This window comes from Paramormyrops kingsleyae, chromosome 3 (genome assembly GCF_048594095.1).
Source record: "Paramormyrops kingsleyae isolate MSU_618 chromosome 3, PKINGS_0.4, whole genome shotgun sequence".
Classification (NCBI taxonomy): domain Eukaryota; kingdom Metazoa; phylum Chordata; class Actinopteri; order Osteoglossiformes; family Mormyridae; genus Paramormyrops; species Paramormyrops kingsleyae.
Genome location: NC_132799.1, coordinates 8,490,337 through 8,518,087, shown reverse-complemented (window position 1 = coordinate 8,518,087; position 27,751 = coordinate 8,490,337). Strand labels below are relative to the sequence as shown.

General features: G+C 44.9%; 3 protein-coding genes across 4 annotated transcripts; 1 reads left to right on the top strand and 2 right to left on the bottom strand.

Moving 5' to 3' along the window:
- Positions 1–699: 699 nt before the first annotated feature.
- On the top strand, positions 700–8,867 carry ddx43 (DEAD (Asp-Glu-Ala-Asp) box polypeptide 43). Its single transcript, XM_023841534.2, has 17 exons — positions 700–1,167; positions 1,281–1,336; positions 1,442–1,553; positions 1,634–1,768; positions 2,735–2,816; positions 3,972–4,128; positions 5,391–5,509; positions 5,617–5,727; positions 5,821–5,962; positions 6,034–6,134; positions 6,477–6,564; positions 6,662–6,789; positions 7,218–7,327; positions 7,400–7,538; positions 8,026–8,113; positions 8,246–8,455; positions 8,600–8,867. Exons 1-16 carry the CDS (start codon positions 813–815, stop codon positions 8,432–8,434), a joined length of 2,112 nt encoding a protein of 703 aa, XP_023697302.2. The 5' UTR covers positions 700–812; the 3' UTR covers positions 8,435–8,455; positions 8,600–8,867.
- Positions 8,868–9,497: 630 nt separating this feature from the next.
- On the bottom strand, positions 9,498–15,271 carry eef1a1a (eukaryotic translation elongation factor 1 alpha 1a). Its single transcript, XM_023841561.2, has 8 exons — positions 15,125–15,271; positions 13,659–13,837; positions 13,356–13,535; positions 12,786–13,082; positions 12,550–12,700; positions 12,003–12,259; positions 10,793–11,027; positions 9,498–10,293 (listed from the first exon to the last, which is right to left on the bottom strand). Exons 2-8 carry the CDS (start codon positions 13,800–13,802, stop codon positions 10,169–10,171), a joined length of 1,389 nt encoding a protein of 462 aa, XP_023697329.1. The 5' UTR covers positions 13,803–13,837; positions 15,125–15,271; the 3' UTR covers positions 9,498–10,168.
- Positions 15,272–15,623: 352 nt separating this feature from the next.
- slc17a5 (solute carrier family 17 member 5) lies at positions 15,624–25,518 on the bottom strand. 2 transcript variants are annotated; one of them, XM_072709558.1, is made up of 12 exons: positions 25,263–25,518; positions 23,812–24,002; positions 23,348–23,581; positions 22,459–22,546; positions 22,247–22,333; positions 21,438–21,665; positions 21,150–21,268; positions 20,825–20,986; positions 20,191–20,323; positions 19,331–19,478; positions 18,967–19,057; positions 15,624–18,707 (listed from the first exon to the last, which is right to left on the bottom strand). In XM_072709558.1, the coding sequence occupies exons 1-12, from the start codon at positions 25,345–25,347 to the stop codon at positions 18,570–18,572; spliced, it is 1,704 nt and encodes a 567-aa protein (XP_072565659.1). In that variant the 5' UTR covers positions 25,348–25,518; the 3' UTR covers positions 15,624–18,569. The 2 variants fall into 2 exon arrangements, with proteins under 2 accessions (XP_072565659.1, XP_023697315.1); XM_023841547.2 differs by lacking the exon at positions 21,438–21,665 and having other exon boundaries at positions 25,263–25,517.
- Between the last annotated feature and the right edge of the window lie 2,233 nt (positions 25,519–27,751).

Sequence of the window (27,751 nt, the reverse complement as noted above, 5' to 3'; positions counted from 1 at the left end):
TCTCTAAGTTTCTTCATTTGTCCACGCATAGCCTATATTAGTTACTTTGTTTTTTTTCTTTCGTTCATCGTTGATTTCTGTGGTCGTGACTTTTTTCAATACGGAGGTTGTATCATGTTTCAGAGGCAGGTCATTTGCATAACCAACCGAAAAACGTTTGCAAGTCCCACTCCAAAATACCGAAGAACCAAAAAAGTACCCAGTTGGTTTGGTACTTTAGCTACTGGAACTTTTGGTATTGGCACTCCACTGGAAGTTAATGAAAAGTACCAAGAGTACTATACTAGTACGTGGTGCATTGGAAAAGCGCCCTTAGATGGGGGTATTCGCTGAATAGTTTCTTCTGCTTTATCTTGTTGTAAAGCCACTGAAGTTGATTCAGAGGTTAATCCAGTAATGCGCATGTAATGACTTTATAATGTAGACATGGTAACCTTCTTTACCAATCAACTATCTAATATATATAATAAGGGTTTTCTCTATGTTTAATACAAGTATAACAGCACTTTTTGGCATATTTTGTGGCCCCTTCAAGAATTACTTTTTCTGTTTATTGTCCCAATCCAACAGTGACATTAATTATAAGTTTATCAGATTTATTGTTACATATGACATTCCCATTAATACGAATAGCATTTAACATATCGCAAGTACAACCGAAGTTCCGAATTTTCGCGTTGCTACCGCGAGTTGAAGGGGGCGGAGTCGGTAAGACCTTGGTTCGGTGGGTCATGTGACGTAAATGGCGTGCTGGCGCGCGGAGTAGCTTCGCGCGGGGTTACCGATACGCTCGTGCCGAAAGGGAAGTCGGTATGTCGGATTGGGAAGAGGATTGCGACGAAGCGGCTCTGAAACCTACGACCGAAGTTAAAGCCCAGCATAAAGGATGGCGGTCTCACAAGACGGAACAGATTTCCAACTTTAATTTTACGCAGAAAAAACAGTGGGGCCCATCAGAACGACGGCGGGGACACGATGGGCGAGATCCGCAGCAGCAGAACTTGGGGGGCGGGAGTGGCCATTTGGACACTGAAGGAAAGCGGTTTTCCAGGAGGGAAAACGAATGGAGTCCAAGTGGGCGAGGAGACGCCAGTGGAGGCCGCGGGTTACTGGCGTCGGCGCCGCTGTGCTTTTCAGTGGATAGTTCTGCATTTAGTTCTATTATAGGTAATCAGCTATCGAAATGTCCCTTCAAAGCCGTCACTTCGCCACGCAGTATTAACGCACACAATCGTGATTGCCACGATCATCGCAAACCTTACTTTGTCTGAATCACACAGGTCGCGGAGGTGCTAAAGTTCGTGAACTTGAGGAGGAGAGTGGAGCAAAGATAAAGGCAAGTTGCAGCATTAAGTATGATCGGGGAAGCGGCAGATTATGTTGCAGTCGGCCGATGCTACGCGAAAACTGCATGGACATGCATGTATTTTTTTCCGCCCAGGTCATTCGGGGCCGTTATGAAGGGGAGGTTCAAGTATTTGGTAGCAGGGATGTGCAACAAAAAGCCAGGGAAATGATCGCAGCTTTGATTTCTCCGGCCGTTGGTGATCCCGGTAGGTAATCGGACATTTGTGGGGGACCCCCCCCCCCCCGTTTTGTGGACATGTCTCATTCGAAATCGGTCCGGTCTCAGGGTCCACAGACGCTGGCACTGAGACCTGCTGGTCCGCCTCGGCTGCCCAGGGCCCGTCAGATTTCGCCCCGCCGCCGATTGACTGGATGTCCATCCGCGAAAAACGGCATGAGTATGCGGCTTTGAAGTGGAAGGGTGAGAATGATATGGCCATCAACACTTCGAAATTAAACCGCTTACAACATACCAGAGGTGGATAGTTCAGGTGCAGAAAGTAAAAATCCAGGCCAAGATTTTGTTTCAACCAGGCAGTTTAGTATGAGGAGTCACAGTCACTTAATATTCAACTGGTTGGTTGAAACAAAATCTTGGCCTGGATTTTTACATTATGCACCTCTGCTTTTCACCTCTGCAACATACCAATACATATAAAACCCTATCATTCATCTTTTCTGTAGCTTGCTTATTAATTAATAACCATTTTCTCAGGATTTTAACATGGGCATCACAAGTTTTGGAAGTCTTGTTTCAACAAATACTCTTATGTGGGTGTAACATGTCAGGGTTCAGTTCGATAATGTTTTCCTAAACATGTTAAATAGTTTTCTTTTTATATATGTTGTCCGTGTGTGTGTTGGTCTCTGAGTTTGTATTGAAGGTGAGTAAGCTTAATATAATGTTACCGTTTCTCGGTGTATAATTGTCAGGAAAAAAATTATGTCCAGCGCAAATGTAACTTGTGATTATGAAACACTTGGAGGTTCATGGGTTATAGTTTCTTGTGCTATAAATTGTACCTTCCTTGTTCAAAGACATGGCGCATGTGGTGCTACAGTAGCCTTAAAGGGTGTCACATTGGCCTTGGAGTGTGCTCTGTGCGTGTGTGCACGGGCCCGCGATTTGCAGTGGGCCCGTGCACTCTGGGTATACTCCCGTGCACTCTGGGTATACTCCGGGTCTCACTGTACTTTCCTTATCGCACCAACTGGTTTCTCGAGTGGATAAGCAGTTACCTACCGAGCATCGATGAACAATTGGAAGATGGTTTGGAAAACACGATGCTTTCAGTTATTTTAATCAAGAGCTTGTCTGGAAGGAAATGTGCAAGGTCTGTCTTTGGCATAAATTTGCTCTTTGGGGATGTTTCCGTTCTGCTTTCAGATCTCCCGCCACTCAAGAAGGAGTTTTACATTGAGGCGGAGAGTGTGGCTGTGCGCAGTGCTGAGGAGGTGCAGGCCTGGAGGTAAGGATGGTGCATCAGCGGTCCAGGGCCCTGGGTTCGAGGAGCCCTGAATAGGAAGTGGAGAAGCTTAGCAGATCTGGTCAGAGAGATTAAGTATCGTCACGTAATGTGTGTTGAGCAATTTGCACTGGGCTGCACCTGCTGAAGAGATTACCATGTCAGAGAGTCTAAAGCTGGGCACCTGTGAACCCCCCCTCCCTCCCCCAGCAGTTTTTTGCTCTGTTTTATTGTAGGCTGTAGTATTGCCTGTCTGTTGGAAGCTTTAAGTTCTTATTGTGTCCAGTGGGTGTCACTGTTGCCCTTTATTTTGTAGTATACCATCATTAGTGTGTATAGATATGTCAGCTTGCTTATGGGCCCAGGGCCACTGGATGCAAATCAATTTGGGTGTATCTTGATAATTATATGGAAGAGGGAAGACATTAAGTGCAGTACTGTAATATACACACGGCACTCGAATGGCAAATAATAGCAAAGTGTTAAATATAAAATCACAGCACTTTATAATAGAGATTGCACTTAAATTTCACACAAATAAGGCATGAATTGCATCATGAAATCAATAGTGCGTAATAGAAAGGAATGGGACTGAGAAGGAAGACGGCGCCTGATGCCGCGGCAGAATATTTTTTTTCAGTACGGTTTCTTTTTATGTAAGGAACTGGCACAGTGCAGGTGCTGTATCTGCTTATTGTAGCTGTCATCACATATGCATTATGCTGTGCGTGCAGAGTTAGATACGGACACTGGGTTCTTGTGCACATAGCCTTGCTGCCCATTCTCCTGCGCTTGTTACACTAAGCAATACAACCACTAACATCCTGCTATGTTCAGTGATATAAGTAATTATCAATGACTTCAGTTATAATGTGGTTATCTGTGTTTACGTTATGCGTGTATGTTCAGAGCATTTTATATTGATTACCTGATGTGAAATCTCTCTGACAGTTCCTCTGGCTAACTTCAGTTTTTTCCTTTTATCAGTAGCTACAGGGTAGGATATTTCCAAGCTGTTTTATTATGCAGGTGTTTTGAAAGCTGGTGGTGGTAAACTTTGAGTAGTGGTAACTTTAAGAGTAGATGACTTGCTTCATTTAACGGCTCAGCTCTATGCTGGATACATCAAGGCTGAATTTACCACACTGCCCCCTGCAGGAAGGAGAACAACAATATCTTTGTGGATGATTTGAAGGAGGACGACAGGCGGGTTGTACCCAATCCGGTTTGTACCTTTGAAGAGGCCTTCCAGGCCTATCCTGGCATCATGGAGAACATTGTTCGAGTGGGCTTTGTTAAGCCCACACCGATCCAGGTATCTCATTCATTTTCCAACTGCTTATTCTGCGCAGGGTTTTTCCAGTGTGAAAAGGCAGTATATGTGAGACATATCCTTGCCCACATTCAGTGCCTGCATTTTGGTGATATGCTGGAGAGCCTCCTCCCATATCGGTACCCAGTACATCAAGACTTTGGGAGCTCAATCATGCAGTTGCTTCTGAACCATGAGCCCTGGCCGTCATTCGCATTGTCAAGCAGGACCTGCTGTATTGTTAGACCTATCCAGGACTTGGCCATTGCTAAAATATCATGATGAGAGATAAAGAGAATGCAGGTCACTGTGGTGGAAAAACACTCAGGCGCTTTATTACCTGCAATGTACTTAGGGCAGAAGGAACAATGATTGGTTCAGAGAGACAACGAATTACAACTAAAAGAGGCAGGACCAAAACATCTGATTGGTTGGTCCCACTTCCTTTGCAATCTCTTAAATTTTTGTGCAATTAGAACTCCCATTATTATTGCAGAGCAGCTTCATAGTACAATTGGCTTTTTGTTTAGGTGAATACAGCTCAGAAACAGTCAGTTACTCAATCTTAAACTCTGCTTGTTGAATCGTTCTAGAAAAATCCTGTTTCTTAACCGCCTTTATGTCTCCCCCAGAAAAAACATGCAAAAATGTTACATTTTTTGCAAGAAAAATGTAAGTGTAACAAAAACATCTTAATATCAAAACATCAGCATAATTACTGTAGGAATGGTATGTATACTGTCCACTGCTGTACTGATGCAGATTCAGTACACCTCTCTTCTGTGATCTGTTTTGAAACATTGCCATTGGGCCAGTAGAAGCATGTTTCTTTGTGCAGTTTAAAAATAAAAACATTTATCCACTAGATGGCAGCAGAGTCCTGTCCTGGGTCTTATTCGTGCTTAACTCTGTATACAGGGTCAAATCAGGTTGCCAGATTTACATAAAACTCCAAGTCATAGTCATCGTTAATGCCAGGAAGCTTAAGATAGTGACATGTTCGTACCCTGGCTGCCTGAATGTAGTATGGGCTGAAGGATAGACACTTGAGTGTGGATCATCCCCGTCTGCCACGGGATCAAGTCGCTCGATTGGTTTACAAGTTGAACATCCAAAAACCACTGGGCTAGGGATTCAATGAAGCAGCCAGTCTGGGATATTTGTGATGTTCCTTATCATATGACAGTGACTCAGTCATCGAGGGCTGTTACATTCAGACTTGTTTGATGTTGTTTCTATGGTGACACGCCTGTCCTGTGTTCCAGTCGCAGGCCTGGCCCATTGTGCTGAAGGGCTTTGACCTGATCGGAATAGCCCAAACCGGCACAGGGAAGACCTTGGCTTACCTCTTGCCAGGCTTCATCCACATGGACCAGCAGCCTGTGTAGGGTTTGAGTATTTGTTTTCTGGAAGTGATTTCCCAGTTTGGTTTGGGATGGGCTGGGGCGTAATCTCGAATATGACAGATTCCTTGCGTCTGTGTGTTTTTAGGCCCAGAGAGCAGCAGGATGGACCCGGCATGCTGGTACTGACCCCGACCCGAGAGCTTGCCCTGCAGATCGAGCAGGAATGCAAGAAATACAGCTACAAGGGCTTCAAGAGGTGCCAGCTCAGCCACTAACCCCGTCCTCGCACTCTCCCCGCTTCCCACTAGCATTCCACTGTCTCCCTGCTCTGTTGCTCCCCCTTGTTAAGTGTCTGCATTTATGGAGGAGGGGACCGCAAGGCCCAGATCGGTGTGGTGACCCGTGGCGTGGACATCGTCATCGCCACGCCAGGCAGGCTGAATGACCTGCAGATGAACAGTTACCTGAACCTGTGCTCCATCACCTACCTGGTGAGCAGGTGGGGGTGGGGGGATTGGGTAGGCCTCACAAAAAAGACCAACCCTATGTCTGCTTTTTGCAGGTCTTGGATGAGGCCGATCGTATGCTGGACATGGGTTTTGAGCCACAGATTATGAAGATTATATTGGACATCCGGCCTGACAGACAGACGATCATGACTAGGTCGTTACCATAGCAACTATACTGAAATTATACTGAACTATCTCTGAGCCGTTACCATGGAATACGGAGCTATCCCTGACATTCCTTGCACTGGTTATTGTCGTCTCTCTATTCTTACCATTTATTAGTGTCTTTTTATTAGTCTTTCCACTGTGTCAATGTGTGTATTCAGCACATGTACATCTGCAGTTTTCTTCGAGGTTAAAAACTTCGTCAGTCTGCTTATTGAAATGCCTCATGATACCTGCCTACTAGTGTTTTTCATGTTCTTTTTTGCATCTCCTTGGTTATTTATAAATAGTAACTCCAATTTTCTCCTCTCTTGCCTCCCTGTGGCACAAGTGCCACATGGCCAGCGGGTGTGAGGCGATTGGCTAAGTCCTATCTGAAGGATCCAATGATGGTGTACGTGGGGACGCTGGACTTGGCGGTGAGTGACTTCCTATTGGTGGGGACATGCCGTGCGTTACTTCCCGAAGCTCCGCCTTCTCACCTGCCCTCCCCACCACCGTCTCTCTGTCTCCAAGGCCGTGAACACCGTACAGCAGTCGGTAATAATCGTCCCGGAGGAGGAGAAAAAGAGTTACCTTTTTGATTTCATCCGTAACCTGGAGCCTGAAGATAAAGCACTGGTATTCGTAGGGAAAAAGTTAATGTGAGTTTTGGGCCACAAATGCATCCTAACGAACAGGATATAAAAACATTATGCCCATGTAATAAACTAGTTTGTCATTTTAATGGTTGGTCTGCTTTCTGATATCAACCGGGAATTTTTGAGAAAAAAAAACTCAAAATTGACTTTTTATTCTGTTGTTTAATGTCTCTGCACAGCAATAGGTAATACCCGACTTAAAAACAGTATACATTTTGCTAAAGCTGACTAGTTTAAGGTGAAAAATGAGTTTGAGGGTGTTGAAGTTGTACGAGATGCAAGCATGTTTGAAATGTTTCAAAATGAAACCTGTTACTTCGTAGCGGAGTTTGCTGGAAGCTTTTTCTCTGATTTTACCTGTATTGCTGTGGCTGGAGCCCAAGTCATGCTGCCTGCGCTCTGTCACTAACCTCCTTCCTTTCCATTTCCAGTGCGGATGACCTGTCCAGTGACCTCTGTCTACACGGCATAAAGGTTCAGTCACTGCATGGAAACAGGGAGCAGTGTGACCGTGAGGATGCACTGCAGGACTTTAAAGAGGGTACTTTCTTATCGGAGCTTTCCCCCATTGGAAGGTGGGCGGTTTTTGTGCAGTGTCTGTCTGTACCTGTAGGCCGTGTGCGGATCCTCGTGGCCACCGACCTGGCCTCCCGGGGCTTGGACGTGCATGACATCACGCACGTCTTCAACTACGACTTTCCACGTAACATCGAGGAGTATGTTCACCGTGTTGGCCGTACCGGAAGAGCAGGGTGAGTAGGCACTGTGATGTTATACACTTACAAAGACAAAACACAGCGAATACGCTGAGACTGAGACTGAGAAAAAGGGCTTCAGCATTAGGGCTGGGTTTTAAAAAAAAAAAATTTCCTGATTCAAGTCTTCATTTGCATAATCTGATATCAATTCATAGTCTTAAAATCATGAAATATATGCCTTTAGACATTACGACATTTTGTCTCAAGATAAGAACCTAAGAGACCTTATTTTGGTCGTAAGTTTTATCTGCAATTATTTTGCTTTGCCTTTGTGTGGCAGCATTTTCCAGGACTCTACATTTCTGAGAATTAAACCGATTCAGTCTAGACCACTGAGTTGTCTCTTGCCTGGTTGCACCTGACTCACAACACTTGACTCTCAGGACTGGTGGGGAAAAAGAACTCCAAAGCTGGGCATTCTGGGGCATGTAGTTTTGTTGCATGGATTCTAACTGGTGGTACTTCCCATTTGGCTGGACAGACGATCCGGGGCATCCGTGACATTAGTGACAAGAGGAGACTGGAAGTTGGCTTCCGAACTGATTCACATCCTGGAGCGAGCCGGACAGGTGGGGGCACTCAAGAACTTGACATAGTATTGCATCATGCGTAACTCTCACGTCAACAGTAGCATTGGCAGCTTTATTCTCTTGCTCCTGCGTAGTCGTAAATTTTCCGCTAAGCAGCCTTGTCTGTGACAGGCTGTTCCCGAGGAGCTGCTGCTGATGGCCGAGCGCTACGAGAAGCACGAGAGGGAACGCGAGATGGGTGTGCCGACGCGGCGAGGAGGAAGAGGCGGGAGAAGCAGAGGCCGGGCTGGGGGAGGAGCAAATAAAATGTGGCACGGGAATAGAGACAAGAATAGGGACGATTCCACCTGGAGCTTCTAATCTGTCCGACTTGATTGACAGGTATGTGCACTGAATAATATCTGGCATTTGGCAGCCTGTTCCACCAAGAAGTTTAATTTGGCCATATTCAAACACTTTGCGTCGCAGGACACGACGAGCGTTTAGCGTAAGATCTTTAATGCATTTTCTTTTGGTTCATATTAGGTTTCAGTCCTGTACGGTATCTGCGCGCTTATGGGCTCAGATCCTTGTGCTGACATCCTCCGCTTCACGCAGAAAGAAGGTCATCTTATTAACGTTCTCATGTATTTATTTTTGTTTGACCAGCACGTCTGCAAAAAAGTTAATGGTCTACAACTGTGTTTAAAAATTGCCCATGATGTGGAATTTAGTTTGAGGGGCTAAATGTGGTGAATATTTTCAGAATCCAGAGTTGATGAGGGACCAAAAAATAAATAAATAAAATAAACAATGTTTTATGCATGATTTCTATAGACAGTGCAGTTGCTCACTGGGTGGTACCGTGGCCTCATGCTACCAGGGTTCTGTGCTCAGTGTGTGTGGAGTTTGTACTGAAACCCACACAAACATGAGAATATGCAGAGTCACGTGGTTTGGTGAACTTTAGATTAGTGTGTGATCGTGTGGATGTATGTACTTCTCTGCCCTGCGATGGACTGGCATCTAATCAGCTCCTGGTTCACTGTGACTGTGTGTAAGCAATTTTTTTTGGCTTCATTTTTCTTTTTGATATTCTTGGGCTAAGCCTTATTAAATCAGCCAGCTTGCTTAAGGTACAAAATGTTGTATGGAAAAAAAAGTAGTTATGTTACAAGCTAAGAGTTGCATCCACTAGAACCGTGATTCTCAACCCAGTCCTTCAGTGGGGGGGACAGGTCACATTTTTGCTCCCTCCCTGCACACCTGTACTATGGAGTTTTGTGTTGATTGTACTTGATGGTTTGGTTCAGGTGTGCTGGGAGGGAGCAATAATTTGGACTGACTGGGGTTCCTCGAGGACTGGAATGACAACTGCAACAAAATGCCTTGTGACTACCACTACCATGTAGAACCACCTTTGTAAAAAGAGTCGGACACATCGCAGTTGAGACACCTTTAATGCAATGTAGGGAGGCTTTTGCCCACAAATAACAGTAAGGTGCAAGGAGCTTGAACCCAATGGAAGTCCATGATTCCAGGAGCGATGAGCCAGTGAAAGCAGGTCAGGGGTCAAGGGGTAGAAGATCAACGATAAAGTGCACAGGGAGTCTGCATGCGCCCAGAGCGAGACACACTGGGGGAGTAGGGCTTTAAAGCTAAAACAAGGCATCTTAACCTACAGAAAGTTTTACCACTGCGAGTGAACACCCGGCCACTGCAAACACGCTAAGAAGCAGGACGATGGCATGACTTGACTAAAACTGCACTCCAGAAGGGAGCAGCGAGAAGGCTTTGGGTTCGACTCCTCTCTAGGATGTCAATGTCTCACACGTGGTGCTTATGTTCATGGTCTCGTTTTAAAAGCACGTTTTTAAAAATTAACAATGTTATCACATCAATAAATTAAAGTGCCAAGGCGTGGATTATAATTGATAGTCAACACAATGTGCATCGTTAATAATTTGTATGGTTTTTCCTTCGGAAACTTTTGCGGTGCATCGTGACGATTAACCAGTCTTTGACGATGGAGCTTAAGCGGCCGATGGGGTAGAAGTGCTTGGAGACCATCTTTCTACCACGGGGGACTCTGGAGTCGACAGCCCAGCACAACGTTCATTTCGCCTTCTGAGCCTTCTGGGCGGACTTTGTGATCTTGCCGGTGGTGGCGGCCTTCTTCTCCACGCCCTTGATCACCCCCACGGCCACGGTCTGGCGCATGTCACGCACGGCAAAACGCCCTGGATGGAAGACGGGAGGAATGCTTAAGTATTTTGAAGAGTACGAGGCAGTATTAGCCAATTTGCGTGGAAAGGAGAACTGTCTAAAGACAGACACTGAAACCTAATCTCAGGACACATGATCTGCATGACCCTTACATGACCTCCTGTAATGGACACCACTGGGGGGTGTTGCTGGTATATGGGCTGAATAGGTAGACAAATGGCAACCTATTTCTATTAACCTTATTTGCTACTCTCAAAGAAAATACGAAAGCTACTTGGACAGATGGGATAAAAAAGGACGCTGGTCTTGACTAGGGTTGTAAAGGGGCGGTAACTTTCCAGAAACTTCCTTTTCCATGGGAAGTTAAGCTAGGGATTATTGGAAGTATTCCAAACTTTCCATGGGACCTACTGAACTACTATAAGGGAATTAATGGAAAATTCCTAGAAATTTTGCAGCCCTATTATTGATGCACTCAGGCCAAGCCATCCTCCTCCAAGGTGGTCCACTTACCCAGGGGTGGGTAGTCCGAGAAGCTTTCCACACACATGGGCTTCCCGGGGATCATGTCTACAATGGCAGCATCTCCCGACTTGAGTGACTTGGGATTGTCCTCCAGCTTCTTCCCAGAGCGCCGGTCGATCTTCTCCTTCAGTTCTGCGAACTTGCAGGCGATGTGGGCCGTGTGGCAGTCCAGAACCGGGGCATAGCCGGCGCTGATCTGGCCAGGGTGGTTTAGGATGATCACCTGGGATGAAAGAAATGGGTCACTAACATCATCGCCGGATAATCAGAGAGCACCGGCCCGAACATCAAGGTCATCCACAGCACCGTCATTCCCGGATGGTAATTTCATTCCACCACGAAATCCTCTCAGTTGTTTACTGACACAAACCACCTGATCGCTGCCTTCTTAAAGTACTAAATATTAAATTTCACAAACAAATGTGTAAAACGTAATGCATTTACATTTGCTCTGGATAACACCATCTACTAGGGAAAAATACAAATTATCAACACACTAAAATGTTCCATTTTCTCTGCTTCAATTTTCATTTCATCTACGATTTCCTGCTTTTTTTTGACAGGACCACTTCTGAATTGAAATATTAGAATCTTAGGAACTTAGGTGCAGTCATGTCATGAGAAACAATCCCTGAGTCACTGGGAAACGCGTTCAGGTTTAATTCATTATGAATGAATTTAATCATGGGGTAAGAACAACAGGCATTGAGTAATGGATCAATTAAAGTAACTTACTGTGACTGGTAACTGATGTATTCATTTAGGGGGCTCATATATTTAATGTGCTTAGAGATCTTAGCTTATCTGCTATTTGTATATTGGTATAACAGATTTTGACATGCCTGATGTGCATAAGTCCTAAGATCACACAGTGTTTTAATGGGATTTGTGGGTTGCTATTCATTAACAGCTCAAGTGAACGTGAAAGCGTAACTGGTTAACGAAGAGCTCATCCGGAAATAAAACTAGCATTTACTGTGACTCAAATTGAGTTTCACTCCCCCTGACCTATTGCTCAATTGGCCATTAGACAAGCACATTCAAAGAAGCATATTAAATTAATTATGAAGGGTGCATTACCATATCCTGAAGCTTATAATTAGTTCAAGATGAGGCTTTCAAAATGCAAGCACCAGAATGAACCTGTTCTTAGTTCCAGCCTATTTAGAGGAGAAAGTCCTCCTAGCTCTCCACTTACCTGGGCGGTGAAGTTTGCAGCCTCCTGGGGGGGATCATTCTTACTGTCCCCAGCCACGTTGCCCCGGCGGATATCCTTGACGGACACATTCTTGACATTGAATCCAACGTTGTCTCCAGGCAATGCCTCGGACAACGCCTCGTGGTGCATTTCCACCGATTTCACCTCGGTTGTCACATTGACAGGTGCGAAGGTCACTACCATGCCCGGCTTCAGCATTCCCGTCTCCACACGGCCCACTGGCACAGTCCCGATCCCTGAGAAGCGGCACAGAACCAGATCCACTTCATTGCCCCGAGCAGATTCTGCGAAGCCTTCGCCTCTCACAGACATCCCACAATGCCAAGGGGCCAGCAAGTTTGTGGAACAGAGGCACTTCTGTTTTACACATGCTTACTGAATCGTGAAACAACTCGACCCAAACCAGATCATTACTCATTCAGATGTGACAGAGCCCAGGCTTTTGGTGCTGGAACACTGGACCTCAACGTTTACCCTGTCCATCGATGAGAAGCACAGCACCCTAGGATACGCAAGTAAATCTCACCCCCAATCTTGTAGACGTCCTGCAGAGGCAAACGAAGGGGCTTGTCTGTAGGGCGAGATGGAGGTTGGATGGCATCCAGGGCCTCGAGTAAGGTGGTCCCCGATACACTACCATCTTTCCGGGTGATTTTCCAACCCTTGAACCAAGTCATCTGAAAAACAAATTTCAGTGTGCCGAATGCAGCATGGGTAGGGCATGGGTGAAGACCAAAGCTGTTGTCATGCCACGCTGCTTACATTAGGGCTGGCCTCTAACATGTTGTCCCCATTCCAGCCAGAGATGGGGACGAAGGCTACCGTCTCTGGGTTGTAGCCAATCTTCTTGATGTAGGTGCTGACTTCCTTGACGATCTCTTCATAGCGCTTCTGGCTGTAGTTTGGCTCGGTGGAGTCCATCTTGTTGACGCCCACAATCAGCTGCTTGACGCCCAGCGTGTACGCTAGTAAGGCGTGCTCCCGGGTCTGCCCATTCTTGGAGATGCCGGCCTCAAACTCCCCCACCCCTGCAGCCACGATCAGGACTGCACAGTCTGCCTGATGGTTTCGGGAACATAGCGCATGTCAGTGCTCGAAGGAAAATTAAATACTTTAGGCAAAATGACTAATCGATTACACGTTCATGTTGATTTTTTTTTTATTATTCCTCTGCATGGAGCCATCTGCTTTTTCCTATTAAAAGTATCCAATATCACTGTCTGCACACCATATGGCATGTTCTAGTCACCAATATTCGTATTCTATTCTATCAGATAAACCATAGTCAGACTATGTTAGTGGCCCTGAATAAACACGCAGTCCAGCACACACCTGGGAGGTTCCTGTGATCATATTCTTGATGAAGTCTCTGTGCCCAGGGGCATCGATGATGGTGACATAGTACTTGCTGGTCTCAAACTTCCAGAGGGAGATATCGATGGTGATACCACGTTCACGCTCTGCCTTTAATTTATCCAGAACCCAGGCATACTTGAAGGATCCCTTGCCCATCTGGGGGAAAAAGTAACCAATGTCGGCCATTCTAGAACCAGAAGGTAATTTTCTGCATTGCTGTGCTATGTTTGGGGAAATTTGTCATCGTGTTGTAAATCTGCCTGGCTATGGTACACAAACCTCAGCAGCCTCCTTCTCGAACTTTTCGATGGTCCTCTTGTCGATGCCACCACACTTGTAGATGAGGTGCCCGGTGGTGGTGGACTTGCCAGAGTCGACATGTCCAATCACCACGATGTTAATGTGAAGCTTCTCCTTCCCCATGTCTGCCGGCTTGCTTCAATATGCCACTAAGATGTCTGCAAGTGAACCCGCAAGAGGTAATTAGCGACAAGGAGCTTACGTGTATTTCTGTCTGACGAGCCGACGTTGGACTGCGCCTCTGCTGCCAAGTGCCTCGAATGGCAGCCCTTCCCAGTCTCCGCTGCACAGAGACAGCACACCCCGGGGAACCCAGACAAAAGCTCTCCACAACCCTTGACTCCACAGAGACTTCGGTAAAGGCAGAAAAACACCACAACACACGCTGGCAGTTGGCTAGTGCTGGGGCTGCCTGTCAAGCGAACAAGGACAGTCGTGCTCCCATCTCAACAAGCTCCCCTTTCTCTTATAGCAATAAATTTCAACCACAGGCAACATGCCGGCTGGCGAGGAGATGTCTTAACAAGCTACCCCCACCCCCCACCGGGACCATCTCCGCTTGACTTGGGTGCTCTCTCTGTCCAAACTCCTTTGCTTCAGTAGGTCAAACATGGAGCCAAATTCCTGCCAGGTACACCTACTCGCCCGGCATCTCCACACTCTACCCGCACCAGCCTCACTGCCCTCCATTTTGTGTCTAACTCTTATGTTTCCATCGAAAGAACAGCAGCCATTCTGATGACACTGCAGCTAAGGACATTCACAGCTTGTCTGCTAAATAACACTGATATAAACTCACAGTTCAATCAAATCACCTTCCCTTCTCCTTCATTTACTCCTCCAAATTAAAAATCAATAGTCACATTTATTATGTCACAGTTAATTTTAAAAGCTTTGTGTGAGCTTGTAAGCACCTGCTAAGAATGTCCTTATTTTAATTTGAGAAAATTAAAATGCACCCCATGGTATTATGATATGTCTAACAGAACAGAATCCACGTCGAGGTAAGTACAATGGTAACTACAGTAGTAAAATTAGGTGCAAATAATATTCTAATTGTAATAAACAGCATGCGCATTTTACAGTCTTATGCAAATAATAATAACTAACTCAAACTTAAAATCCAATTTATCGGCGGATTCCGGGCAAAAACAACGTAGTTTATCAGGGTGTTGAAGGGCAACTTGGATCATAGGGGATGTCAGCAGTATTTAGCCGTACATCCCCTCCCCCTCCATCCGCCATATTCTTTCATCTCAGCGTTTAAAGACTCATCAGCGACAATGTCCGCTTGCAGCATCAGGGGCATTTTGCTGGGCACGGTGAAAGCACCGCGCGCCATCCCTGAGCTGCGCTCATGATATATAACGGCACTATAATTAAAATGCCCCTTTATTAAGAGAGGGAGTGAAAGATGCAGCATGCAAAGCATTAGAGTATCCTACCTTAGCTCCGGGCCGTACTGTGCTCCCGACGCAGAACGGGCGGCTGTAAGGCTGCCGATCCCTTTATATTACTGCGTGGAGGGGGTGTCAGAATTGGCGTCAGTGCAGGCAATGCTCTAACCCCCTCCGAGCGGAGCTACAGCATCAGCGGAGACGGCGAGAAGGACGCAGTCCGGCTGCTGACAGCCAGTAACGCTGAATGTTATATTTCAGATGAGCAATATACCGGTATTCTATATTTAACCTAAATCGTGTTATTGTAGAACTTCCATGCGTTACAATCTTTTATTACAACCCTCCCCGGCAGCTTTTATTTTTTTAGATGTTTATGTAAAAACCATTTAACATTGTGTAGATTCCCCACTTGAGAGACATACATTAAATTGTGGGCATGTGCATTTATATGCGACACGCGTAACATCCAGTTAAAGTTACACAAAATGTAATCTCTCTAAATGACTGCATCGTCAATACATTCTGCCAACAATGATATAAGAAGTGCATTTAAAGCCATTTTATTGTGGGCATCAGGCAATGATTGACATTTGGCAACTTTCATAAACAGAACTGCATTTTAAATTAATTTTAAGTGAAAGAGATAAGATGAAATTTCACAATGTTAATTTCAAGATGTACAATGCATATTTTGTGTTACACATTTGTCACGGGCAAAAAAATCATGTGACTAAGACACAAACCTTGTGATTCTCATATTTGTCAAACTGATCACCTTAATACAATGAGGTAGTCTATTTATCCTGCCAAACCTACTAGAAATTCCAGTAAAGATTACCAGCTGGATCACATGTATGTATGAACGAGTTTACCTTCTCTAAAACTGTATCTGATCATCTAAAAGCTACCATTTCACCTCAAATCAGCACACTAGTTCAGCTGCCCAAAAACTCATCTGAAACCATTTATCCATCTTCCAAAAACTTATTCGATACTTAGTCGTGAGGACCCTGAAGCAAATCACAGACAGTATGGAACTCAAGGCAGGGGAAGTTCCCGTGTAGGATACTGGTCTATTTGAAACAGTCAAAAACTTTTACTGGAATTTCCATTAGGAGAGGCAACTAGATAAAGTCCACAGGTGTTTAAAGCAGTGTTCCAGTTTCTCATTTCACCTCTTCTTTCACTAAAAACATAAATTCTATGTACAGACAGACTTCAAGTGACATTAGTGTATCTCATCGCTTCTGTGCAAATGACTGACTGTTGAGGCCTCACACATGTGCAGGATGTTGAGGTGTGGCAGTCAAGCATCAACTCCTACTCGTCCACATCAGCTCCTAAACATGAGGTCAAAGGAGTCTCTACTACGTCAGCTACATGTCCCTCGTTACAACTGGAAAGTTTTATAAGTCACATAAGGTGACATAAAGCTGATGAGAACAACAGTTTCTTTTAAAGTACTTTTGAAGCACTCAAGCAAAAAAAGTTTAGGTTTATCACAAATGTTTGGACAATTATTATTATTCTTCTTCATCTGCAAAAAATGTTACACTTCGCTATTACTTTGTAGATAATAAAAATTATCCATGCGGTTGATACGGATTGCGTTGTCAAGTTATTAAATGGATGATTATGCATCGTTTTAAAGCATTTACATACTTATCTTGCCAGCTAAGTCATTAAGTAAACCTGAATGATTGAACACATCCAGAATCTGTGGACCCAACAGTACGTGTATAAACTGGATATACACAAAGTTAAGAATAAAACTACCAATATGGTCTCAAAATGAGCCCAAACTGCCTTCAAAAAATGAGTCTGTCAAACATTACGCCTGCACTGAAGCTACATCTATCAAATGATGACAGGGGAACGATTCAAGGATTAGTTCCCTTATTTTTTGTTTCAAAGCTGCAACAAAAAAGCACATTGTACCTACAGTCCATTGAGGAAATTCCGCTTTTCTTGTCACGGCCAGACTTACAATTCTTAAATCCGTCTCACAACTAAATATAAATGGCCCTTTAAGATTTGAGGAAACAGTTTCCGCAGGTGAAAATGAATCATATTTGTATCATTTGTGTACTTCCTCAGACACTGAAATGGAGACAAGAATCAGTCAAGGGTGCTAGTGCCTTGTGGCGCTTTTCCACTGGCATACAGGAACAGACCTGTGCCCAGGCCATATCACGAACACACTGCTTACGGTGTGGTTTCGGCTAGCTTCGGTTTCTCACTGCAGAAAGGTCGGCTCGGTAAAGGCACTTGCCAGCTTTGGAGAGCGACAGTGACATAAAACCGAAGACACACTTATTTGCTGTTCACACGGGGTACAATCTGTACATCATCGTCTATTATGCGCAATGATTATTATTTTTTAACTGCATACTAATTTCCACTAATCTGTGAGATTAGCCATGTTAGGCAAGTATGAAATGCTAGTGGAATTACCATTTGCGTGCATTAATTTGCATTATGAATCCATTCCATTCAGCTGTTCTATAGTACTTCTTTAAGAACGTGGTTGGAAATATTCACTGTCCATATTATTGGGGATTCATCTATACATCACAATATGTGATACTACTAATAATGAATAATACATAAAATATAAGCTTATTCCTTCAGATAACCCATGCGTAGAACACCGGTATCTCCGTGTATGATGGTGGTGATGCAACCAGCTTGGTTTGGTCACGCTTTGGGTTCTGCTAGTAAGCAGGGCCATGTCAGCGTGGGTGCAGCTTGGGTACAGCTTGCATACTTTTCAGTGGAAAACCACCAGCTCGTGCCACGGCTCGGTTCTTGGCGGCAGTGGAAAAGTGCCATTGGTGTCTGACCAGGATACTCAACCAAGGCATGACAACTACAGAACTAACACAAAATAATGCCCATAGCTACAACCCTGATTGGATTAAGGTTGAAAAGAAGGTATGTCAATAAAAATGAAGACCCTCAGAAGATCTTTTTCTAGACTGCCAACCTGAGGAGGACCCCCTGGTTCCCAAATTACACTCCACAGGACAACAGTAAAACTTATTCAGTTAAATAGTGCTGCCTAACTGGATAGTGTCAATGTTCTTCCTGAAGGCAGCTTCGCCTTCCTGATTTTAACGGCAGTCACCTTTAATATACATAAAAATATAGCAGGAAATTAAGCATGAATTGATATGCATTGCAGTGAACTTGAGAACTCGTCTAATAATAACATCAAACCCACAGATCCCAACGGGGAAAACTGGTAGGTAAAAAGGGCTCAGTTTCCCAATCAACATTAAAAGATCTCCCTTTTTCAGTAAAATGGGACAGAAAAAGGTTTATAAAATAAGTTGAAAATATATTTCAGTCAGGTAATAAAATCAGCTCCCTCAAAAAGTGTGCAAGATTAGACAGCTAAAGCCCAAAGCACTTTGTTTCCCATAATCCCAGGGTTTAGGCAAATCAGTGATACTTCGGGTTGGCGTCATGGATTCCACGGACCGTGCTCTCAGTGCCCATGGGATCGTTCCTTTTTCACAGCCCATGGCTGAACCTCCCCCTTCCCAAATATGGTGTAGAAGGTGGCGCCGAACACATTGATTCCAGCGGAAATAAAGAACACCGTTTGCCATTCCTCCATGGTGTTCTGAAAGCAGAATGCAAGTCACTCACTACGGAAACCCTCCTCGTGACTGTCAGTGGATGCTACGCAAAAAAAACGTTACACAGCTGCGAGAAAAAGTCATTCAGCGAAAAAAGTCTTTAAGTGAAGAGTCACCACGTCGTTCAAACTTTTTCTCACAACTGTATATGTTTATAACATTATTCGCACAGCAAAACAAAAACAAATTCTTAAGACATGATTTGTCTTGACTAGGCAACTGCAGAAAAATTGAGATTCTTACGTATCGTGTAAGAGCCCTAGCGATGACAGGCCCCACCATTCCGGGGATGGTAGCGAAGGAGTTTGTGATGCCCAGTAAAATTCCCGCGTAGCTGTGGAAATGGGAAAAGACAAGAACAGAGATCTGAAAGAATTCTCTGCGGGCAAAAACAAACAAAAAATAAAAAAAATCAAGAACCAAAACAGTCACCTATGAAATTTTAAATCATGTGAAAATGACAATTAGCCAAAGCACTGAAAAGAAGACTTAAGAAGGATGTCAATAGCATCAAGTAGATCAGTCAGCCAGTGTGTGTGTGTGTGTGTGTGTGTGTGTGTGTGTGTGTGTGGAACTGTCATCCTGTTCCTTTTAAGAGCTGCCTTACGAAGGGGCGATGTCCAGGTGGTTGATATTGAAGCCAGAGGCAGTGAGGCCACCCAGAGACGAGGAGACTGTGAGGAAGACTATGGCGAGGACGTAGTTACAGCCAGTGTATCCAGTTGCCACCAAAAACACAGCTGGTCCAATCATGCCTGGGGATTCAAACACCAGTGAGATGACTCCACAAAGTTCTGAAGATACATTAGTACCTGCCCTCCCACAGAATGGCACTGGGCACACAGCACCCCCCTCCAGCTGGTAAGTACAGCACCAGTCAAATGTGTGGGCGTACTTGCTGGAAACTTGCTCCAGGGCTACATTCATAGTAAAAGTCCAGTTATTTAAGAAAGAAAATTATATTATCAGAATTATAATTCTAATAATTATATGTATATGTAATATATAATCATTATGCAATTGTAATAATTATATTCAGAATATTATTTAAATAAATAAAACCTGAGAAGAAAAAAGCTTAAAACCACATGGGAGAGCAAAAAAGAGCTAAAAGATAAAATTTTAGATAAGGTGCTTTACAATAGCTAATGCTTAAAAAAAATAGAAATGCCTCCGATTTAACCGAAATAAAAACATCTTGCAAAGTACTGACTAGACGAAACACTTGCCTAAAAGAATTAAAGGAGCAATGATACATAAAAATGTACTTAAGTGATAAAAACTTTGATAGCTGGGGAATGCAGGGGCATATTTACTATAAATACAGCGTTCAAAACAAACTAGAAGTAGTTGCAAAGGGACGCTTAACTGAGAAATTGTCTCTTGGGATTATATTGTCTACTGTCAGACTTAAAACCCAAAATTAGGAGAGTTATAGGAATGAAATGGTGGGCCGGTGCTCCTCACCTACGATGGTGAGAGCTTTGCGCACGCACGCCGTGGAGAAGAGGCACGTCTCGCGGAGGTGGTCTGCAAGCTGCCCCCCCAGGAGCCCCACCAGCCAGCAGCCCAGGTAAGGCAGCGCCGAGAGCATGCCGTTCTGCCACAGCAGAAGAACGTCAGACGAGAGCGTAGGGAGGGAAAAGTGGGGCAGAGTGGAGAATTTCCAGGCAGTACTGGGTTGATGTCAGCTACTGAAAACCTGCCTTTAAATTGTTCCAATACTGTATCCTTTTTCAGAAAGGAGTTACCTTCTGAGATGCAGCAATTCATTTTTGACCTCTATAGAAGGCGTTATGATTTTGCTCATCTCTCTCATGCTATACAAGTCAGTCCACTAAGTCCTAAGCACAACTCGCACCTGACTCAAAAAGGGGTAACGTCAAAAACAATATGGCAGCCAGTCATGTGACCGTGGAAACTGGCTCATTCAGCCTAGCAACTCAAGACCCAGAAGGGTGCCTGATCTGAGATAGTTAATTACCATGTACTGCTCAAAAAAAACATCTGTATGTATTAGCAACAAAACTGAGCAAATTGCATCACAAAAAAGTATCAATGAAATAACGTGTGTGAGGAGGAGAGTGTGAGGTCACCTGACCTGCTGGATGCTGAAGCCCAGGATGTCACTCATGTAGGTGGGCAGCAGAGTCAGCAGGGTGTAGAAGGTCCAGTTGTAGGAGAAATGGGCCACGACGATGGCCCACAGCGGGAGGGACCGGCAAATGGAGAGCCAGGGAATGTGATCCGAAGATGGAGACAGCTGTGCAGGAACACGGAGTTAAGGGCTGACCCTCAATGTGGAGCAGCAGGAGGGACCTGCCTGCCAAACAGTGTGTGTGTGTGTGTGTGTGTGTGTGTGTGTGTGTGTGTGTGTGCGCGCGTGTCTGTGTGCTAAGAGCTCTTTAAGCCAGGATACCATGTACCTGACTCTTCAGGGAGGACGTGATGTACAGTTTCTCCTGGGCGGAGATCCTACGATGTGTGCTGGGACTGCTGCTAACGAGGAACACCCACAGGATGAACCACAACAGGCCTACAGCCCCTAGAGGCACCAGGAGAAAAGGGAATGAGTCAGGTTCATGCAGGAGTGCAGCAGAGAGGCGGGACCGCACAGCAGATAGATGATGAAGCTACGCTCATTTGTCCCATATTCATCTACAACAGAACATTCATGTATCAGCAGTCTATACACCCATCTCCCAACTATTTACCCAGTACTGAGCTGACCCCAGTAGCACAGGGCAACAAGCAGGGGAACACTGGAGCACAGGGCAGCAAGCAGGGGAACACTGGAGCACAGGGCAACAAGCAGGGGAACACTGGAGCACAGGGCAACAAGCAGGGGAACACTGGAGCACAGGGCAGCAAACAGGGGAACACTGGAGCACAGGGCAGCAAGCAGGGGAACACTGGAGCACAGGGCAGCAAGCAGGGGAACACTGGAGCACAGGGCAACAAGCAGGGGAACACTGGAGCACAGGGCAACAAGCAGGGGAACACTGGAGCACAGGGCAGCAAGCAGGGGAACACTGGAGCACAGGGCAGCAAACAGGGGAACACTGGAGCACAGGGCAACAAGCAGGGGAACACTGGAGCACAGGGCAGCAAACAGGGGAACACTGGAGCACAGGGCAGCAAACAGGGGAACACTGGAGCACAGGGCAACAAGCAGGGGAACACTGGAGCACAGGGCAGCAAACAGGGGAACACTGGAGCACAGGGCAGCAAACAGGGGAACACTGGAGCACAGGGCAACAAGCAGGGGAACACTGGAGCACAGGTCCACACAGGCAAATACGACAATGAACAGGTTGCAATTCACTGAACCGCTTATTTTATGGGATGGGATTCGAACCCCCAACCCTAGTGGGTAAGGTAATGCTGCTACCCATTGAAACACCAAGTAAGCATGACTGTACATACATCAGAGCATTAGCTCCCAAAACTATAATGATAGACTAGCTTTAGGCCCAGTTAACCTCATATTTTCAGACTTGGGTGTCCCAAAGTGAAGACTCACCAAAGATATAGAACACATACGTCCAGTCCAGGTAAAAACAGATCTCCCCAGAAAGGGGAAGGGCCACAACTGTCCCCAGCTGGGCACCTATGGAGACAAAAAAACAACAACACATGTACACACACCTAAATAAAAAGCTGCTTTTGCTAATGGAGTATGACCAGGTGGAAGGCCTGCCAGATACATCTCAGGTCTCCAGTCCACAGCTCTACCTGTATAGGAGATGGTGACCAGCCGGCTCCTCTCCAGGGGCGGAGCCCATGAGGCCCACATGGCGTGCATTGCAGGAAATGTCACCCCCTGGTGGAGGGCATGAGAGAGAGCGGTGCTGCTTTACCAGCAATGGAATGATGGGAGGCACACAAGCGGTAAACTCAGAGCACAAATACATGATAAATATCGAGGAATCAGAATAAACACAAAACAAATGACCCACAAAAGAGAGGAACGGGGAAATGTGTGGCCCATGTGCACAGGTGACACAGAAGCAGCGGAGAAAGATACCGGAACCACAGCAATTCAATTAAATTCAATTCATTTTCATATGACGCCTATCACAATGAAGTCACCCCAAGGTGCTGTACATGGGTGTGATGCAATACATTCCTACATCATTTATACGGCATAATACAAAGGAAACAGAGGGAAAAGACAAGAAAGAAAGAAAGAAAGAAAGAAAGAAAGAAAGAAAGAAAGAAAGAAAGAAAGAAAGAAAGAAAGAAAGAAAGAAAGAAAGAAAGAAAGAAAGAAAGAAAGAAAGAAAGAAAGAAAGAAAGAAAGAAAGAAAGAAAGAAAGAAAGAAAGAAAGAAAGAAAGAAAGAAAGAAAGAAAGAAAGAAAGAAAGAAAGAAAGGTCAGATTATAGAGGAGGTGCATCCAAGCAACTAGAGAAGGCAGGACCAAGACATCTGATTGGTTGGTCCTGCCTTCTCTAGTTGCTTGGACCCTCTACAATATGATTGGTTATCTCTCTGAACCAATCATTTCTCGTTCTGCCCAGAGAACATAGTAAAACTATGTAAGTAAAACTCCGAAGAGCGTAAACTGTGGTCTTGGTCAAAGCCAATGACTGGGGTTTGCATGTATTCGGGGCCTGCCGTACCTCTCCAATGCCCTCCAGCACCCTGACAGCGATGAGGTAGCCGGCGCCCAAGTCTGCGGCCAGCGGGGTGAGCAGGGTGAACAGCACAGTGCCCAGGATGCCCAGTCCAAGCAGCCACTTGGCCCCGTATTTGCGGGCCAGGTAGCCTCCGGGAATCTGAGTCAGGATGTAGCCATAGAAGAAAGAGCCCAGGATCCAGCCCTGTGTCTCCGAGTCCCAGTCGTACAGGCTGGCCTAGACAACAGGATGATGTCACAGGGATGGGGCGTTGGGAAGTGCTAGGTATTCAGCACACGATGACTAAGCAAGACTCACCTAAACCTCTGCAACATCTGCCCTTAAATATAGCTTAGTGTTAAAATTGGCACAAACCTGCGAGAGCTACACCGAAACTGGTTCAATAAAACGCCAACAGCAGACGAGTGATGCCAATTTATTAAAAAAAAAAACCATGAGGTGCTGACCGTGTGGTTGTGCCGGGGCCGGGCGGGACTGGCATGCTGAGGGCAGTGGGAGGGGCTGGCGTTGCCCGTGACGTTGGTGTTCAGCATGTCCACCATGGCGACGCTGAGGTTGACCCGCAGTGCGTACGCCACGAAGAAACCGTAGCAGGAGAGCAAGGCCAGGCCATAGCGTGAGGAGCCGCAGACCGGGGCTGTCGGGGGCGCGCACACACACACACACACACACACACACACACACACACAGATCAATAAGATGGTGCCCACATCATTTTCACTAAAGCCGATTGGGACTGCAAGTCTCCAACATTTTCATAATAAACCAAAAGCTCATCAACCGTCAAATTCCTGCTGATAACAATATTCTCCACAATTTTGCATTTACAAGCTTGTGGTACTGAGGTTTCATCCCCTGTTTATGCATAATGAAATCCACCTTTGCACTTATAGAGGCGGTGGTGAACCAATAGTGAAATTGATTACTATAATGTTATAATATATCCAGCGCTGCACTGGCCACCTGGCATAGCAGGCACTGGTAGGCCAGTGGTTATGTGGGCATGCGAAATTTACCGTGAGGGGAAACACCCCCGCTCGGCAAAAAGTCCGATTTTTAATCCGAGTCCAGCTCTGAATATATCTGCGTACTATTTGTAATTGTAGTGAAGACAATTACAATTACAAGGAGGCACCTAATATAACTGTAACTGATGTAATTATTGCATGGTTATCACAAAAAAAACTAACAAAATAATGACAAATAAAAAGCATATCCAACTCATTCATCTATTTATTCAAATCTCATGCGGGAGATGAACTATTCTGATGTTTTTTCGCACATATACTGAAACATTTCCCCATCAGATAATCAGTCACCTGGAAGAGGTCCCGTGACACAAATGTGACATACTGTTGTTTAAAGGACGGTATACACACTGCATATCCACCCTACATTTGGTGTATTACGCCTCTGAAAGGACAGCAAATTAGTCCGTTATAACTATTTATCCAGAAAGCGTGTCGCAGCCGTTGGTACGACTTGCAAAAACTAACCGGTGATCTTGCGCGCACAAGGAAAGCAGCAAAAAACAAAGAGTGACTCACGTGACACGTGACAGCGAGAAAACTCAGGGCGACTTCCGTACCGCACAAGAACTACTGGTGATTAAGCAATAATACGATCAAATGCTTAATGCAATCTCATCTTAATAAGTGGCTGTTACAAACGGACTGTTGTACCCGAAAAGCGCACAGTAAGTGGCTGCTACAAACTGTGTATTGCCTAGGAAAAGCATGCAGCAATGAATCAGGATTTCTTTCACTTTCATATAAATACAATATAAAGTGCATATAAATAGGCGGCGAAGGGGTTTTGCAGATAGAACGCAGAGCAATGTGTTAATCGCAGCTCTATAACATCCGCATAAAATGGAGTGATACGATTCTTTCCCCACCTTTTTCAACTTTATCCCGATCTATGCCATCTAACAAAGGATGTTCATAGTCGTCGGTCTCCGTCTCCGACGCCGAATACTCCATCCTGCACCGGTCGGCTTTTGCTCATCCGATGCAGCGCGAATATGGTGCTATCATGCCGTGCGAGCTCCCTGACCTTTAACTATTTATTGTTCTGCGGTGGATCACAAGTCGACGGGCTTTGATTTGCCCATACCTTACCGGAAACGGGGGGGCGACGCAGCAGACAGCGCCTTTTGGGCGTTTCACTGACCGGGGCCTGGAGCGGGGTGGGCGTGGGCAGTTCGTCGCTCAGTCCACACCTAAAACCTATTATTTCATATAATCGCTTTCCACTTTTCCCACTAAATTACCGCGAAACATTGCTTTTATGTAACCATCTGTGCATGAATTCACGGTATCATTACGTTAGGTAAACACACACATATAAAATTATGAATATTATCTACTATTTTACTCTAGCAATTAGACTTTGACTGAATTAAAATAACCAACAATCACTAAAATATAAGAAAAATAAGTAGTTATTTAAAGTAGTTATTAATATTTATACATAAAGCTGCCTAAATTACCGGTTTTGCGATTTTTTTGTGTGCCAGAAGCGTTGATTTACCACTACTGTATTGTCTTACCACTAATATATTGTCTTGTTTTGCACTACTGGTTTCCTCTGCTCCACCCTCTGTCTGTCACCGTGTGTTATTGTAAAAAGAAAATACTGCGGCACAAGAATTTGATTGCATTGTCTGAATACATTACCATGAAACTTAAACATTATATACTTTTTCATGACTGCACTGGTTACGGACATTATCTAAAATAATGACATCTGCCCAGTGGTTCAGTCATAATGAAAACAAGCTGATATTTCGTATGAAAACTAAATTCTATGCGCACTGTACTGTATATGCTCTTAAAGGTGTGTAAGCAGTTTTATAGCCCGGCTCTTTCTTCTGTCTCTAGTCTCGATCGGTTCTCTCTAGCAGAAATACAGAGACAGACCACGAGATGGGGCTATAGCACGTAGAAAAAGGACATGCGACATTATACGGTATGCGTTAGTGACTCGGATAAAAAATATCATGGCTGCCATACATGACAGTTGGTATATCTCTTCATTTTCCTGTACTGCTTACCCTGTACTGGGTCACACGGTGGTTGGTACGTATTCTAGGTCCATGTTAAACAGGGCACACTGTGGAAATTCAGGGAGACCGATTCACCTCGACTGCGTGTCTCCGGAATGTGGATGGAAACCAGAATACCTGGGGAAAATCCAGACTGAGGGATTCCACAGACCCAGAGGCTGCTGTGCTAACTCATGAGGCACTGTACTGCCCTACATTTAAAATATTTGCACACCTACTTTAGTAGCATCTGGTAGCATTGCTTGTCACGATGAGGGCCCATGAAACATTCACATCAAAAATAAAGAACCTGTTCACCGAGGCCAGCGTCAGCCATCTTGTCTGTTGCCATTGTTACGCTAACATCTAGTCATTGCCGCTCTGTCTGTCAAGAACTTTTGTTTAGTTGAAGATGTCAGTCTGGGTGGGAGAAGATCTTCTTTGTTTTCCAAATCCAAAGTTACAAGCAGCTATCTGACACTCTTAATGCATCCGTGCTTAAGCTGATTCTCCCTGCTTACTTACTGCATTTGTGTGTTGTATAGCGATACCAAACTTCAGCTTACACATACAGGTTGTCTATGTTATGGGTGCACAGGATGTCAGAAATTAGCTGCGGCAAATTGCATCGCTCACAATAAAAATAAACCTCGTATGAGGCACATTTGTGGAAAAACCCAGACAAATAAGGAAGGAAGGAACAGAGACTTGCTGTTCGACTGCTAATGAACGATTTAACATGTTGGCTCTTTTGACTCCAGTCAAAAGCATAGGGTAAATTCCATGCTGTGGGGGTTTACTGGTAAAAGGGATGTGGCTTGAGTTTTCAGTCGGCACTTTGTGTTCGTAGATCTTATCTGCGTAGATCTTATCTACCTTATCTATATGCTAAAAGGAGTCAATCAACAAGTAGCATAAATACACATACCTACACAGAATCTAACCAAACTCGCTCCTCTTAATTTATCTCTGCCCTATTAACCTTTGTGAGATGTACACAAGTGATAGCTTCTGGAAGACAAGGTGATCTCTAATCTTTTTTTGTATTTTGATAACACATTTTTTCTATATCAGATCCAGAAATAGACAGCTTCATCATGAAGTTTCCTCTGTGCTCTGTCAATCCTGCCTGAAAATGGACATATTTCCCTTGCCTGTATTGTGTAACCCAGGGGTCTCAAACTCCAGTCCTGGGGGGCCGGAGCCCTGTGTAGCTTTAGTTCTTTCCCAGTTCCACCACAAATGATTCAGCTCAAGAGCTGTGTGGTAATTAGCACAAGGACCTGAATCAGGTGTGTTAAACGAAGGGAAACCAAAGACTGTGCAGGGCTCCGGCCCCC